We start from the raw sequence: 16,280 nt of genomic DNA, 5'->3' as shown, positions 1-16,280 counted from the left end.
CAGATGAAGACTTGTTGGTGTTGCACACAAAACCTGGAAGCTGGAGAGCCTGGCCTGAGGTGATTTCCAGTCTTCTTCCCTATTTTGCAGGAGATAAAAGAAACCTCTCTTAGAAGGAAGGATGACGTTTTGTGTTCTGTGGCCGTTGAATTGCAGCAGAAAGAAAACCAATCTTTGTCCATGCTTTGGATGAAGCGTCACAGGGGCCAAACTTGGCAGAATTACATTCACCAAGCATAAATCAGATCGCATTTTGGGTGCCTGCCCCAAGCCTCCTCCCAGGAGCCCTGCAGTCGGTACACGGGGCGCGCACAGAGGCGTTCTGGAGAGCTTTTGATTCCCTTTTGGCACACTCAGGCACTGAACCCCCCCACTTCCAGGCAAGCCTCCGGAGCCAGGATGCCAGCGCGGGCCACGGAGCTGCCACCCTCCCGTGGGACAGCGGACGGGAAAGCAGCCGAGCTGGGTGCCCGGGGGTGCCGACCCACGGCTGGGGTCCGCTACCGGCTGGGGCCAGCGTGCGGGAAAGGATCCACAGACCCCAGTACAGGTCCTTTTCCAGCGGGGACCAAGGGCTCGAGGCGGAAGCGCCGCGACCACCACCCCAAACCTCGGCCGCCCCCTCCGGCCCGGCCTTGTTTACCGGCCGCCGCCCGGCCCCCCCCCGCCGCCCCGCTCCGTGACGTCGGCACCGCCCGGGGCCGCTGGCGGCGCCGCCCCCAGAATCACGCGACCTCCTCGGGGCCGCATCGCACCCTCACCGAGACACCTCCGCCGCGGAACAGCGGGTGGGAGCGGCGGCCGTCGCCTTCTCCCCCCACCCCCAAGCCCTGTTACGCCCTATGGAGAGAAAGGTCCTTAAAGAGGGAAGAGATGAGCGGGGCGGTGAGGCGCTGGCGCGGTGCCGGGCGAGGGGGGACCGAGGCGGAGAGGTGGGACTTGTTTGTGTGGCGGAGGGATTCGAGGGGAGCAGCGGCCTGTGAATGGTAGGGGGAGGGGGAGGTAGGGCCAAGATGGCGGCGCCCTGTGGGCTAGAGGAGCCCTGAGTGGTAAACAGCTGAGGGGAGGAGAAGGAGAGGTGAGTGCGCTGGGCCTCCTCCTTCCTCCCCCAGCGGGGCGAGAGCGGAGGCAGCCGGGGAGGAGGATGGAGAGAAGGAAACAGAGAACAGAGCGGGGAGGCAGGGAGAAAGGGCTCGGGGAGGAGGCGGCAGGAGAAAGGGAAGGGGCCGGGGGGATGGGGAAGGCGAGGGTAAAGCCTGGTGGGGGGCTGCATGTTCCCTCCTCTCTCTCCTTTCCTTTCTCCCTGGCAAAACCTCCTCTTGGCCTCTCCCCACCCCGCTACCGTGGGGCTACTTGGCGGGGGGGGGTGGGGTGTTGGGGGTGCTGTTCCCCTCCCCCCCTCATACCCCCCAACACGCCTGTTAAATTTTGCGCGGTTTATCGATAAAGGTTCACACACACACACACACACACACACCCCCGCCCGAAAAGCTGAGGAGCGATTTCCATCCTTGCCCTGCCTCAGTGACCTGCTGAGGAGGCTTCCCTCGGCCAGGATTGGGCATGGAAGCAGTTGTTGGAAGTCCTTTGGGTGAGGAAGGGCTGTGCTTGTTTCCTTGCTGGTGGGTAGGTAACGTGAACGCTGGATGATGTTTACTTCTGCAAGAAAACATTTTGCTTCCTGTTATCGCCAAGAAAACTTGCAAGGGCTGCCGTTCTGAAGTTTGCACCCTTTGTTTGCGCTGGATGCAGCCTCAGCCCTTGTTTTGGCCGTTTAGTCACTGCTTCTCTCCTTGGTGTTTGTTGATTTTGTTAAATGAGGCTTTTACGAGGCAGTGAGTGAAAGGAAGAACATGCCTCGCAGGAGCAGATGATTCAAAACCCCTAGAAATGACACAGAAACCGGGCTCAGGTTTTGTGTGCAGGACTGTTTCCAGAACTGCTGTTCCCAGAGAACCTTCCAGTGGATGCTAATACAGAAGGTTTTCATTCTTTCCCTCTTCTGGCCCTGTGGCTTCCTGACATAAACTTCTGTGGCAAGTTGTTAGAAATCCCTCACAACCAAAGCACTGCTGAAGTGGGGCCATCAGGTGGGAAAACTCCTCTTCAGTTTACTTGTGTGAACAGCTGGAAACTGAGTTTTTTGAGAGCTCAAGAAGTTTTAGCAGTGCAAGCAGTGGGAATACAGACTCTCTGCAGCTGAGTTGCCTTTGCTGGGCAGCAATCATCTACTGTGCTTATCAGAGACAGCTGCACCAGGTTTAAGCTTAAAATCACGAGTTTAAAATCCTTCCCTCAGTGAAACACTGCTTTTGGTTTGCTTTTGTTAGTGTGTTCTGGGGTTTTTAACAGCCTAGTCAGCCCAGGACTAAACTGCCTTTATGGGGAGCTGCAGAGACTTACTCAGATGAAAATACAGTCAGAATATCTAATGTGTCATGAGATAAGCTTTAATTAAAATGATTTTATCTTTGGCTGTCTTTCATCTTGGCTCCTAAACTCTTTGTTATTTGGGAATTTATGGGGACCAATAAAAAGTGGCCTTATTAAAGGGTTCACACAAGTGATACCCTGTCCCCTTGCAGATGTTTTGGTGTTTGAGCAAACTTTAGCAACTGTTTGTAGCATGAAATGAATGCTGGCCCTGTTCTAGAGCTGGGCTGCTGAGCTGTTGATGTGCCAAACACCTCTTCCCAGGCCGATGATGTGATCACCCCAGTCAGGCTTTGTCAGAGCTAAGCATACACATGTGCATGCACACACACATGCACACACACAGAGATTTGGAACAGATCCCTTCTGTAATAAGCAAATCAAATAACCAGAGCCCTTTTTAATGGTGGAGGCAGGGGAGGGCTCCCAGATTTTATGGCAGGTAACAGACAGGTGTATTTTTTCTGCCCCCTTAGAGCATGGGAGCTTGATCCTGGTGTGTAGCTGCTCTGTTTTCATGTAGTTCAATAAACATGCTGAGGACAACTTAAGAACACTTCCTCTGTTAGCTTAAGGTTTTCTTGGAGCAGCACAGAGAGAACTTCTTGCTGTGTGCTGAGCTGCTGTCACTTTCCTGGCTCCTATTCTTCTTTGCCTTTAATTTAGAAGCTCCACATCTCATTTGGTATTGTGCTGTGTAATGCCTGCTTGAATTCTCAGAGCAGTTAAAAGGAATACACCAGGTAGCTCAGGGTGATTTCAGCAGTTCCTGAATTGCAAATGAACTCCTTGAGTATGTTTAAAAGTTCCTTTTGGTGGCAAACCCCCTCCAAAACCAGCGTTGCAGAGATTTAGGAGTCCTTGAGTTCCTGTGAAGCCAAAAGCTCTCTGTTGACTTGTTCACAGCTTTAAAAACATTCCTCAGATGAAGTTGTTTTTCCCTTGTATACTCTTAATTAAATTGATACAGCAGCCCAGTGCTTGTTCTTAGTTAATTATTTGCCCTTCATACATGCCTTTGTATGGAAGGACTCAAAGTAATCCCCTTTTCAGGTTAGTAACTGGCTGTTTAGCACGGCTTCTGCCAAAGGGTTAAGTGTCAGCCCTGCCATGTTTGGGCTTTTTTTGTTCCCCCATGCATTGCTTTTAAACAATTTTCCCTTTGCCAGAAGTTTGATGGGTAGCAATTAGCAGAGTGTAGTTTCAAAAGGATCTCTAAAAATTGCTGAATGTGTTTCTCTCTCTTTGTTTGGGGTTATTGGGGCTTTGTGTGCTTCCTGTTTGTGCACCGCTAAACAAAGTACAGGAGAATGGCCATAATACCGAGTTATGCCTGCAAATAAGTAGGAATGAGGTCTTGCATCAGATCTTAAAATAGAGAGGGAAAATCTGGACTGCCAGAAGCAGCCAGACACCTTCATCCTTGAAAAGTGGATAAATAAATGGAGTCGTGCTGCCAGCTGTAATAATCATTTGGAGCTGAGGTTTAAACTGTGGAGAGTAGTTACATCTGGGTGGTGAAAAAGAGAATGATCAGCTGCTTACTCTCCTGTTGCCACCAGTGGTTTTTATCCCTGCTGTCACTTTTCATTCATTGCTTGTGTCACTTCTGTAATGACAACATTTAATTTACCTGTGAGGGAAATGAGTATTGAGCGTGGATAGGGGCTGTACAAACCAGGCTTGGAGCTGTGCCTGTTTGGGCACGGACTGAGGCATGACAAACATTCCCAAGGGCTGAGCTAGAGGGGCTGCTGCATTTTGCTTTGAAAACAATGATTGCTGTAAAATCCTTCTGTCCTCCTCTGTGGCCTCTGGACAAGCAGCACCTGAGTAGAAATCAGATGGGAAAGTGCAGGTCTTGGGGTCTGGCTTCGCTTTGTTACTGTCAGCAGTGGTCTTGTGTTGCTGAAATCCTCATTTTCTCTTGAAGGGGGAAACAATAGCATTTCCTGGAGCCCCCCAGATTTAACCTGTGACTAATGAAGAGGGATGAAATGCTGATGTTGATCCTCCACTCACCACCCCCCAGAAGAGTTGCTTCTGAGGTCTGCGTTTCTGTGTTGCTACAGCAAACGCGAAGGAGATTCTGGGAGGAGTGTGTGTGGAGTGTGTCCCCCTCCACCTCTCACAGAAGCATAACTGGCACTACCAGCTGCTTTATCATTTGGCTTGAGATAAAAATACACTGAACAGAACATCTTCTCTTGACAGAAATACGTACAGAAGTCATAATCCTCTGCAACATTCCTCTGTGCCTTTCTCTAGTTAGCCTTCTCCAATGAATAATTTTGCAGCCTTTCCCTTTCTCTCAAGTTTTGTAGCTGAACTGCATTGGGTTGTGGTTAAATTAGCTACTGAAATAGTAATTTTTTTGGATGGATTAAATTGGTTCTTGGCTCATTTGCTTGTCCTTTTTCTCCTGTAAGCTGGCTCCAAAGATGTGTTGGTGCTTAGAATTAATACCTTTTATTTCAAGTGTGGCTTTTTGAAAGCTCTTGAGTCTGAGGGTGAGAAGTTTGCTCTTGGTGATGTAGCTTCCAGTGATAGGACTAGGGGGAATGGAATGAAGCTGGAGGTGGGGAGATTCAGGCTGGAGGTGAGGAGGAAGTTCTTCCCCATGAGAGTGCTGAAGCCCTGGAATGGGTTGTCCAGGGAGGTGGTTGAGGCCCCATCCCTGGAGGTGTTTAAGCCCAGGCTGGGTGAGGCTCTGGCCAGCCTGATGTAGTGTGGGGTGTCCCTGCCCGTGGCAGGGGGGTTGGAACTGGCTGATCCTTGTGGTCCCTTCCAACCCTGACTGATTCTATGATACTGTGAGATGAAAGTGTTACATTTAACAGCTATTTGGACAGATTGTTTTCACTTGCTACTGTATTTCTGTTCTATTCTATCTGGTGCCTTGGGTCTTTCAATATAAAAGTGATTTTAAGAGCTAGTGAAGAATCAGGGACTTAAAGCAGAGGGAAACATTCCTGAGTATGTTTTAGTGCTGTCAATTGCAAGTACAGCTGTAGGGATATGGAAATCCTAAGAGGGGAATGGTTGTGGTAGGTAGGGATGGAAGCAGCCAAGACGCTCACCTTGTCTACTTTGTATTTGAGAAGAAAGACCTGGTGGGGATAGGATACTGTAAAGACTTCAGGGAGGTCTTGTTCAGCTCAGAATGTGTCAGTCCCAGGTAGGAAATAGTGTGGCAATCAGGGGATGTTACACAAAGTAATGGCAATTCCTCAACCTGGCCTGAGTTCCTTACCCACTTCCATCACAAGTTACTGGTGGGACTGGTCATAAATCACACTGACACTGGGGGCCCTGGGAGCTGTGCTTCATCCACCAGAGCACAGTGGTTTCTGCTTGGAGTTGACAGAACTGGTTACTCAGCTCTCTTTGCTTAAAAACAGTCAGTCTTGCTGGAATTACCTGGTGTCTTCACTGGTGCTGGACACAATGGACTCAACATGATTAGGGGACTTCAGTGTCAGTTTTAGGGTTTCAGATCTGTTCCTCACAGATGGCCTTTTACATGAGATCCTGTGCTGAGAACACTTGTATCCAGCTCTGGAGCTCCCAGTACAAGAAGGGCAAGGAACTGTTAGAGCAGGTTCAGAGGAGACCACAAATGTTATCAGAGGGTTGAATCATCTCTGTTAAGAATAGAGGCTGAGAGAGTTGGAGTTGTTCAGCCTGGAGAAGGCAAGGCTCCAGAGACACCTTAGAGCAGCCCTCCAGCACCTGAGGGGGGCTACAGCAGAGCTGGAAAGAGACTTGTTACAAAGCCAAGGGACAATGGCTTCAAACTGAAAGAAGCTAAATTTAGGTGACACATTAGCAAGAAGTTCTTCCCCATGGGGGTGCTAAGGCACTTGAACAGGTTGCCCAGGGAAGTTGTGGAGGCTCCAAGCCTGACTATTCAAAACCAGCTTGGATGGGACCTTGAGCAAGCTGGTCTGGTAGGAGGTGTCCCTGCCCATGGCAGAGGGGTTGGAACTAGATGATCCTTGAGGTCCCTTCCCACTCAAAGCAGTCTCTGATTCTATGATTTGCTTTTTTCAGCTGTGACTCTCTGCGTGGAGCAGGGTGACAACATAAAGCTGGTGTTTATATTACCTCACCTGATAAACTTTACACTTAGTCAAGTAGCTGTGTGTGATACTGTCCTGTGTTTTTAAGATGGGGCTGGAAATCCTCCTAGTAACATTTGAAATGCAGGCTTTGGGAGAGGAGATGGCCCCATTTGATGTGAAGTGCTTCAGTGCATGATCTCCTGACTGACAAGGTGATTTAAACTGTGCTGGATTTGTTGGCACAAGGTCACCTGAACCATCTGTTTTAGTCCAGGGAGCTTGGGAAATTATTAGTTACTTATCTGTATAGTTATTGGCAGCTCCATTTGTGTTATCAGCCTTGCTTTTATCTGATGTTTGTGTGTGCCACGAGGCAGGCAGCATAAAGTTTGAAACCCTCTTACCTACTGAACATTTAAAGTGGTGTTTTTCCCAGCTGGCTGCAAGTGTATCACAGAAGCATAGAATGGTAGGGGTGGGAAAGACCTCTGGAGATCCAAGTCCACCTCCCCTGTACCAAGCACCTAGAGAAGGTCACTCAGGAACCCACCCAGGTGGGCTTTGAATGTCTTCAGAGGAGGAGACTCCATCACCTCTCTGGGCAGCCTGCTCCAGGGCTCTGCCACCCTTAAAGAAATTCCTCCTCATGTTTAGATGGAACTTCTTCTGTTCAAGTTGAACCTGACTTCCAGAACTCATGCTGAGTGTCTCCAAAGGCCTGGGTTTTGGCTTGACATGCTGTAGCTTTTCCTCTGGCAATACCAGAATTAGTGAAACCTGCTGTTGTGGTTTTTACTGGTGTGAAGAAGGTCTGGTCCAAGCATAATAGTATCACTAGAGGGAAAAACTAAGAGTAAACCCATTCTTCTCACTCTGGGGAAGGGCAAGGAATGAAAGAAAAGCGAGTTGACAAGTCCTTTATCAGCTGAAAAAAGGCAGAGACCAGTGTTCCTGCTGCTTTAATTCTCAAAACAGGTTTTGCTTGCAGCTGGTTTGGGGGTGTGGTCATGGATCTCTTTTGTTCCCAAGACTTTAAACAACTATTTCATGTTGCTTTAGAAGCTGGTGAATCTATTGCTTAACCATAGCTGAAGCTGTGTCCTGGTGGAAATTGAGGCACCTATGTCAGCAAAGCCTTTATGGTCTGGGAGGTAGCGCTCTCAGAAATGAAGGACTGGGTGACTTCTAATAAGCTGTTGCCTCATCCATCCTGCTGCATCCCTTCTGACCATTCTCAGTGTAATTTAGGGAACTAAATCCAGAGAACCAGAATACCAAATCCAAAATACCAGAAACTGAAAAAAAAAAAATAGCAGCTGGCTTCTGAAAATGAGTAAGAAGGTGGAAGGTTGACTCCAGAGATGCAAGGATGAGTGGCTTTACACTTTCTGAAAGGATGATGTCACTCTCTGAGCTTTTCTTGTCTTCTGGAAGCTTGCACAATGCAGAGGGAAGAAAAACCACCAAACCAGAACCCCAAACCACAGCAGCTCCCAGCTCTAATCTCTTTGGAAAACAAAGATCCATTCTGGGTTTGAGCAAAAACCCCAACCCTTTGCCCACACCCCAAGTTTCTGTTGTGTTATCTTCAGTTGGAAGCCTTATGCCAGTAGCCAGGTTTAAATCTGCAGGTTTTGAAGTGTGGTGAGCATAGGACTTGAGCAGAAAGAGCATTTAAATGTGAAGCACTGCAATTAGCAGCCTCTGCTGACCTGAGGTTTGGTTTGGACTGCTCAGCTCTGCAGTTATGACCATGCACAACCAAGTGTGGGGATTTATTTTGTGGGGGAGGGGGATCTTATAACTGGAGCACTTAAAAGTTTGTGGCTGCTGACCTGCCTGTTTGGAGTGTGGAGCCATATTATCACCTCTGAATTGGCAATCAGTGCCAGATTAAGTAAGCTGATGTCTTGTGGCCCTAATAAAAGTGACCTTGGGCAGTTCTGCAACTGCAGAGTGATATGTTGCAAATGACAAAGTTTACTGGTAGACAGGTTAACTCCTGCTGTCCAGTCACATTGTTAAAGAGAAGCTTGCAGGGAAGTAGTATTTGTGGAAGTAGTTACAGCATTAGGATTTAAACTAGAGCCTTGATAGGTGGTCCCTGGCTAAGGTCTGATGATGGTTTGACAGGAATCCAACGACCCAAACAATTAGAGTAATTATTCCAGGTTCAGAATTTGGTAGGATAAGAGAAGACCTTTTTTTGTGTGTCAGCTTTTGCCTCCCATAAATAAACCTTGAGCAGCTTTTGAAGGTTCACAGTGCAAAATTACAGACTTGTGAAAGCCAGCTAGTTTGAGAAACTGCACAGCTCAACCTGTGGAAAGTTCTGGAAAGGGCAACTGTGCAACCCCTTTTCATAGACTGCTTTGTGTTGGGAGGGACCCTAAAGATCATCCAGTTCCAACCCCCTGCCATAGGCAGGGACACCTTCACTAGCCCAGGTTGTTCAAGGCCCCATCCAGCCTGGCTCTGAACACCTCCAGGCTTGGAGCTTCCACAAGTTCTATGGGCAGCCTGTTCCAGTGCCTCACCACCCTGATGAGGAAGAGTTTCCTCCTAATATCTCATTTAAATCCAACTTCTTACAGTTTATTACACCTTGCCCTATCACCACAAGTCCCTCTCCAGGTCTCCTGTAGGCCCCTTCAAATCCTGGAAGGCTGCTCTCAGGTGTCCCTGGAACCTTCACTTCTCCAGCCTGAATAACCCCAACTCTCTGAGTACTCCACCCCTCTGATCACCATTATGGTGGCCTCCTGGATCTGCTTTTGGTGCTTTTCAACCCAAGGGCTGACTTTCCTCCTGCAAGAGGTCTAAAGCTATTCTTAATGAAGAGCTCAATGCTGTTCTGAATGTCCAGGGTTTGATAAGGAAGGAATAAATGGTGCCTTTTGTTAACCTCTCCTTGCTTTCTCTTTGTTAGTGATCATGAAAGGTGTGTGGCTGGCAGCACTGCAGACAGAAGCTCAGCTCATCCACAGAACAGGTGCTGTATACACAACTGCAGTCAAAAACATCTTGTGTGTAAACTTGGGCTTGCCTTCCATGGAGGGAGTGGAAAATGTGTGCTGGCTGGAAGGAGAAGGAAGGAAGAAACCCTTGCTAATGAAATTAGGTGTGATGTGAAGCCAGATTCTCTCTGCCACTGGGAAAGGGTCAGTGTAGGATTCTTACAGGTGAAAAAAGTCATTTGGTGATTGATTGATGTGATACCTGAAACCCTCTGTTGCTGGGACAGAGGAGGAAGCCTAAATGGCTTAGATTTAGTCCTGCTTAGTACTGGGAGGCTGACCAGTTGTGTTATCTGCACACTGCTGCATTTCATCACAGATTATACATGTGAAAGCAAAGTCTGGGGTGCTGCTGAGCTTGTGGTTTAGTCCACAGAGGGTGGCTGAGAAGCAGCAGCTGTAGTCACACAAACTGAGTTTCTTAACAGCTGCAACTTGACCACACTGCAAATATGATCTGAGGGCTGAGAGTGTTGGGGTTGTTCAGCCTGGAGAAGGCTCCAGGGGGACCCTAGAGCAGCCTTGCAGGATTTGAAGAGGCCTACAGGAGAGCTGGAAAGGGTCTTGTTACAAAGGCCTGGAGTGACAGGATGAGGGGTAAGGGCTTCAAACTGGAAGAAGCTGGATTTGGATGTGACATTAGGAAGAAATTCTTCCCCATGAGGGTGGCAAGGTACTGAAACAGGTTGCCCAGAGAAGCTGTGGAGGCTCCAAGCCTGACAATGTCCAAAGCCAAACTGGATGGGGCCTTGAGCTACTTGGTGTAGTAGGAGGCTACTGCAGCAGGGTTGGAACTAGGTGATCTTTAAGGTGCTTTCCAGCCCAAGCCAGTCTGATTCTCTGCATTAAAGCACAGATCTATTTGTATGCAGCAATGCAAAGCCAAGGGCAGTGACTTTTCTAATCTAGCCACAGGAGTGCAGAAGGCTCTGGGGATTTGGATGGTCTCCAGGGTGTGGACCACTCTGCAAGGTTGGCTGAGGAGTAGCTGCTGTGAGAAAGCTCAAATGGAGTGGTTCCAGGGAGCTATTTGCATTTTGTTCAAAACTTCAGTCTTAGCTGACTGACCTGGAGAGCAGATTAAGAACCATATGGTAACAGAATACTCTGCCAGTCTGTGTGTGCTGGCCAAGGGCTTCTGCAAGAAAGATCAATATGTTTTAAGAAGGGGGAGAAAACCCTGCTTGGAAGTCAGAGGCTTTGGAGCCTTTTCCAACTCTCTTTGTGCCAATCTTCTTCGTGTTAAGTGGGCAATAATGCAGGAAAGAAGCAGGGGAAGTGATGAGACATTGAAGGTTGAAAGGGAGAAGGGGAAGCTCATTGTTTTGTGCTGTCTTCTCCCCTAGTCTGGTAGAGAGGCACCAATGAGGAACTGCCTGAAAATTTGACCTCCACATTCATGTCAGTGTGTGCATCATGGCACAGCAGGGGAACGTTGGGGAGCTCCTCTCAATGCTGGATTCTCCAATTCTGGGTGTCCTGGAAGATATAACAACTGCATTCAAGGATAATCTCATCTGTGGTATGTGTCTTTTGATGTCATTGGAGGGAGGTTTTACTCTTACACCAGTGGAGGTAGAATAATGTTGGTTTCTTGGGGGGGTTTTGTTGCCTATCAAACAGTCTTTGTTAATGCAGCTTGAAAGAAACTCTTGGTATTTGGGCTTGGAATTGCTCTAAGGATTGTGGCTTTTCATCAGCCCATTTTGCTTAATGGCCTCTTGGAAGGTCTGTTATGTAATTGTTCAAATGCTATTAGGAAATGACTGCCTTTTCCTGGGGCATAACCTCAAGATGTGAGCTGATGAAACTTGCTTTGTCAAGTGTATCTAGAAAGGATGAGGTGGGAATTGGTTCCCACGTTGTGGGAGCTAGTGGGATTTTGTGCATTCAGAAACCAACCAACCACCCAAAAAACCCCAAGCCAAGCAGCAGTCAGGCTTGCCTGCTAAAATGATTGCTGCAGCTGCAGCATCCCTGATGCTGATAGAGCCTGAGAGCACTGTCCTTGGCCCTGAGCTTGCTCTCCTTTTTCTGCTGAAGGAAGAGAGTGTAAAATTATTCCTGAACTCTTGCCCTCTACTGAGTAGATCATCCAGTCCAAGCCCCCTGCTGAAGCAGGGTCACTCACAGCAGCTTGCCCAGGATCACAGTGCCCAGGTGGGTTTGGAATCTCTCCAGACAAGGAGACTCCACAACCTCTCTGGGCAGCCTGCTCCAGGCCTCCAGCACCCTCACACCAAACAAGTTTCTCCTCATAATTAGATGGAACCTCCTGAGTTGCCCCTTGCATGTTCCTGGGCACCACTGAGAAGAGCCTGGCCCCAGCCTCTTGTCCCCCATCCTTTAGCTCTTGCTGAGTATTGCTCAGATCCCCTCTGGGGCTGCCATTCTCCAGGCTCAACAGCCCCAGGGCTCTCAGTCTTCCTCCTCAGAGCTGCTCCAGGCCCCTCAGCATCTTGGTAGCCTCCAGTGGACTCTCTCCAGCAGTTCCCTGTCTCTGTTGAACTAAGATCATTGAATCAAACTGTTGATCCAACAGCACCAAGGCCACTAAACCATGTCCAGAAGTGCTATGGGCACCCCTTTCTTGAACACCTCCAGGGCTGGGGACTCCACCACCTCCCTGGGCAGCCTGTTCCAGTACCTGACTACTCTTGCAGCAAAGCAATTTTTCCTCATCTCCAACCTTAAGGTGCCCTGGCACAATTTCAGGCCATTTCCTCTCATTCTGTCACCTGATACTAGGGAGAGGAGACCAATCCCCACCTCACCGCAACCTCCTTTCAAGGCCCTGTAGAGAGCAATGAGCTCTCCCCTCAGCCTCCTCTTCTCCACATTAAACACCCCCAGTTCCCTCAGCTGCTCCTCCCCAGCCTTCTCCAGACCCTTCCCTTCACACAGTTGTGTAACAGTTGGTATAAAGCTGTGCAATGTCTCTAACAAACTCTTTGTTTCCCCCCCTTGCTGTGGCCCTGCTGACAGACCGTGGGCCTATGCTGGTGAACAACCTGGTGGACTATTACCTGGAAACCAACTCTCAGCAGGCACTGCATATCCTGTCCACGCTGCAAGAGCCTCATGACAAGGTAAAAAAACATCTTGGCCACTCTGGCAAATTTTAGTCTGGGCTTGAAGGAGCCTTTTTTAATCAAGCATCTTGTTAGCTGTTGGGATGTGCTGCTGGTGGAGTTGCCGTCCCTGGAGGTGTTCAGGAGGGGACTGGATGTGGCACTTGGTGCCATGGTTTAGTAGTCAGGAGGTCTTGGGTGACAGGTTGGACTTGATGATCTTTGAGGTCTTTTCCAACCTTATTGATTCTATGATCTGTTAAACTCTGTTCTTCCATTCTGGTGTTGGATTAAGTTATGGTAGTGATGTAGTATCTCTGTAGTAAGGGTAGTGTGAAGTTGCTCATTTCCTGAGCTGCTTGATCTGACTTGGTTAGGCAAAGAATCTCTGTAAATGGAAGTGGTCTGAAGGGGTGCTGGGAGAGCTGAGGCTGTTCAGCCTGGACAAGAGAAGGCTCCAGGGACACCTTAGAGCAGCCTTCCAGTAATTAAAGGGGGCTACAGGAGAGCTGCAGAGAGCTGTGTAGTGACAGGACAAGGGGAAATGGATGGAAGCTTGAGGAGGGCAGATTTAGACTGGAGATTAGGAGGAAATTTTTTTACAGTGAGGGAGGTGAGACACTGGAACAGGTTGCAAAGGAAGGTTCTGGATGCCTCCTCCCTGGAAGTATTCAGGGATGAAGCCTTGAGCAACCTGGTCCTAGTGGAAGGTGTCCCTGCCCATGGCAAGGGAGGGAGTTGGAATTGGATGATCTTTAAGGTCCCTTCCAACTCAACCCATTCTATGAATCTGTGACCCAGGTAAGCAGTGAAGGTGTTCTGAGGACTGATGCTGCCTCTGTGCAGTGCTGCTGCTTGTTCCCTACTGAAGGTGGTGGCCTAAACCAGTTTGGGTGTTTTGAGAGCACGTGGGGATTTGTAAATAGATTGAGGGAATGGCATGAGTTGTTTGACTTCTGCTGGCCAGGGTGATTTGTTCCTTACCAAGTGTTGGAGTGCACTCACTGCTGCTGGACTGAATTGTTTGTCTTTTGTGCTGAGATCTCTTTGCTCTCAGATCCTGTAAAATGCCCAAACTTGCCCTGAGTGCCAGCGGCGAGCTGCTGGACACAGCCTGGTGTAAAAGAATGCAGACCTGTGAAATTAAAAAGACATTTCCTTTTGTGTTTCCCCCCCGCCCCCACTCTGCAACATCCTCCCTCAGCATCTCCTGGACAAAATCAATGAATACATGGGCAAAGCTGCTACTCGTTTACCCACCCTCTCCCTGCTGGGACACGTCATAAGGCGACAACCATCATGGAAACACAAACTCTCTCAAGCACCTCTCCTCCTTTCATTGCTTAAATGTCTCAAGGTAAGAGCTGTCACTGTTGGCCCTGAACCACCTCTACACCTGACACAAGCATCCTTGTCGTGCAAGGGCATTTATTTTCTGTTTCCAGGTCATTTAGTTAGGCTGTGAGAAGATTTGTTTTAAAGTGTTGATTAAGATACTGAGCCATGGTGGAACCACCTCAACCAGATAGTCTGTGCTGCTCCTGTGCTTGCTGGCAGTCTGGGTTCTAAAAGCCACTGTCACTGTGTAGAGCTTTGGATTAGGAAAGTTTGCTGAAACTTCTCTAAAAGTAAGTTGAAGACAGTGGGCCACTGGTGGAGTTGGTGGATGTCTGGAGTGTGAATTTGAGGGGAAACACAATAACTTCAGGAGAACCCCAGGGGTGCCTTCTGAGATCTGTGCATGTGAGGTCACAAACCCTACTTGCACTGGAGGTGGGCCATGGTGAAGTTACCTTGAAATGAGCAGGCTTCCAAGGCTTTCCTTTCTTAGCTGCAGACCTGCTAATTGCAAGGAGATAGCTGCTTCCCCATGGTGTTTTTCCACCCCCTCATCTGCAAATTTCTCAGTTATAATACTGCACAGAGCTGTGACAATGAATCAGGACTGGAAAGTGTTTGGAGGCCTAAGGTGTCTTGTCAGTACTATCATTTAATATGATAGTGAAGAATTCATGTTAGTCATTTAAGTCACATTAAAATGGGTGATGCACTCAAGTGCCAGTCCTCTTCCAAACAAATTTGGCAAAGAAACAGTTCCTGGAACTCCTGATGTGCCTGGCAAAGGTGCTGTTATCCCTTCCAGTATGAGTTGTATCTAACTGTGACAGGTGTGAAGTGTGTCAGAAAGGGGTGGGAAATAAGTGGGAGTGCTGGGGATGTGTACAGAGGGCTAGGGATGGATATGGACCTTGCTGTGAACAGGGTATGTCTGACTGAAGGAGGGCACAGGCTGTAGATCACACAGAGGAAGTAAAATCCATACACTGAATGTGTCCAGTCACCCCAAGTGGCTCTTGGGAGGTACCAAAACCATCTCAGTGGCATCTAGCCACAGGCTTCCCTGTGCTCTTTGATCCCCCTCCTGACAAAGCAGAAAAGCCACCAAGCAAAAGGCACATTCAGCTGGGGAAGCAAGTAGGGACCCACCAGGAAAGAGTTGGAACACTTTGTGTCCTGCCCTCAAACCTGATTCTCTGTCACTGTTTCGTCTAGCTGAAGATTGTAGCTGCCCCATGCCTGTCTCTCAGTGTGAGCCAGGGCATTCTGGTTATTGTCTGAGTGACTCCTCTTGGAATGTCCAGCAGCCAGAGTCATCAGTCAGCTTTAATAGAAAAGCTTTTGACCTTTGTGTGGGTAATTGGCCAACATCCTTGAATACCCTGATCAGATTTGCAGGTTCCTGTGCTCTGGATGCTGTGTTCTTAGCTCTGGGAAAGAAAAAAGGTGGTGCAGAGAATGCTTCACATACCAGTGAGGTTTTTTTCCTCCTCAGTTGTGGGACTGTGGTGATGTTCCTTTTTTTTAACCAGAAAAGCAGCAACATAGAGGCAAGAATCCCAAATCCTTTCACTTAGAATTGATGAGAGAGACAAGAACCTTGGTTCTAAAATTCTGGCAGGTTTCAAAGTAGGGAACTTTTTCCATGGTGATGATTCAGTGTTCACTTCATCCTTGGAAAAAAAAAGGTGGGGGGAGGAATTCAACACTTTGAACTGACTAATGCAGGTTTTTTCCCTTCTTGCAGACTGACACAGATGTAGTAGTACTCACCACAGGTGTCCTAGTGCTAATAACCATGTTGCCAATGATCCCTCAGTCTGGCAAACAGTACCTTCATGATTTCTTTGGTATCTTTGGGCGTCTCTCAGCCTGGTGCTTGCAGAATCCAGGTGAGATTTCAACTTTTGTTGCATGCAGCCATGGTTTAGTTGTATCCCCCCCCTGACTCTCATGCAGTTGGTGAGCACCTTCTTCTGTGAGGCTCTTCCTGCTCTGAGATTGTTGAAAGGGAGAAGATGACGTGGGGAAGCCCACAGGCTCTGCTCTGGTCTTTGATAGCATCAGGGAGCACTCCTCTGCTCAAAATGTAGAAGCCTTTTAGGTTCTTCCATGTGGTGCTGCTACTGCATAAAGCTTCACTGGGCCAAAATGCTGCCCTGCTGACAGCCAAAAGCAGATTGATCTTCATGAGTGGAGAAGGGAAAATGCTAACCCTTGAGGCAGCTGATTGGGAGCTTGAGATCCCAGGTACGGATGGGGCGGGGGAAGGAGCAACCTTTTAAGAGTTTCTTTTAATGTGCAGCTGTCAGTAGCCATGAAAGTGTTGGTGAAACCAGTCTGGCCAGTTAGAGGAT

The 16,280-nt window shown here is 48.5% G+C and overlaps 1 protein-coding gene across 3 annotated transcripts in view; it reads left to right on the top strand.

Annotated features, from left to right (window-relative positions):
- Window positions 1–1,008: 1,008 nt before the first annotated feature.
- Window positions 1,009–16,280, top strand: part of TSC1 (TSC complex subunit 1) — a 31,868-nt gene continuing 16,596 nt past the window's right edge. For all 3 annotated transcript variants that reach the window (XM_054174299.1, XM_054174300.1, XM_054174298.1), the window contains exons 1-6: window positions 1,009–1,078; window positions 9,427–9,489; window positions 10,861–11,036; window positions 12,500–12,603; window positions 13,790–13,942; window positions 15,671–15,815. In XM_054174299.1, the coding sequence (XP_054030274.1) occupies window positions 10,931–11,036; window positions 12,500–12,603; window positions 13,790–13,942; window positions 15,671–15,815 (508 nt within the window). In that variant the 5' untranslated portion in view covers window positions 1,009–1,078; window positions 9,427–9,489; window positions 10,861–10,930. The remainder of the gene's footprint in view (window positions 1,079–9,426; window positions 9,490–10,860; window positions 11,037–12,499; window positions 12,604–13,789; window positions 13,943–15,670; window positions 15,816–16,280) is intronic.

Source organism: Dryobates pubescens, chromosome 29 (genome assembly GCF_014839835.1).
Source record: "Dryobates pubescens isolate bDryPub1 chromosome 29, bDryPub1.pri, whole genome shotgun sequence".
In the NCBI taxonomy this organism is placed as follows: domain Eukaryota; kingdom Metazoa; phylum Chordata; class Aves; order Piciformes; family Picidae; genus Dryobates; species Dryobates pubescens.
Note: the sequence above shows the minus strand (reverse complement) of the source record. Positions and strands in the feature narration are given on the sequence as shown.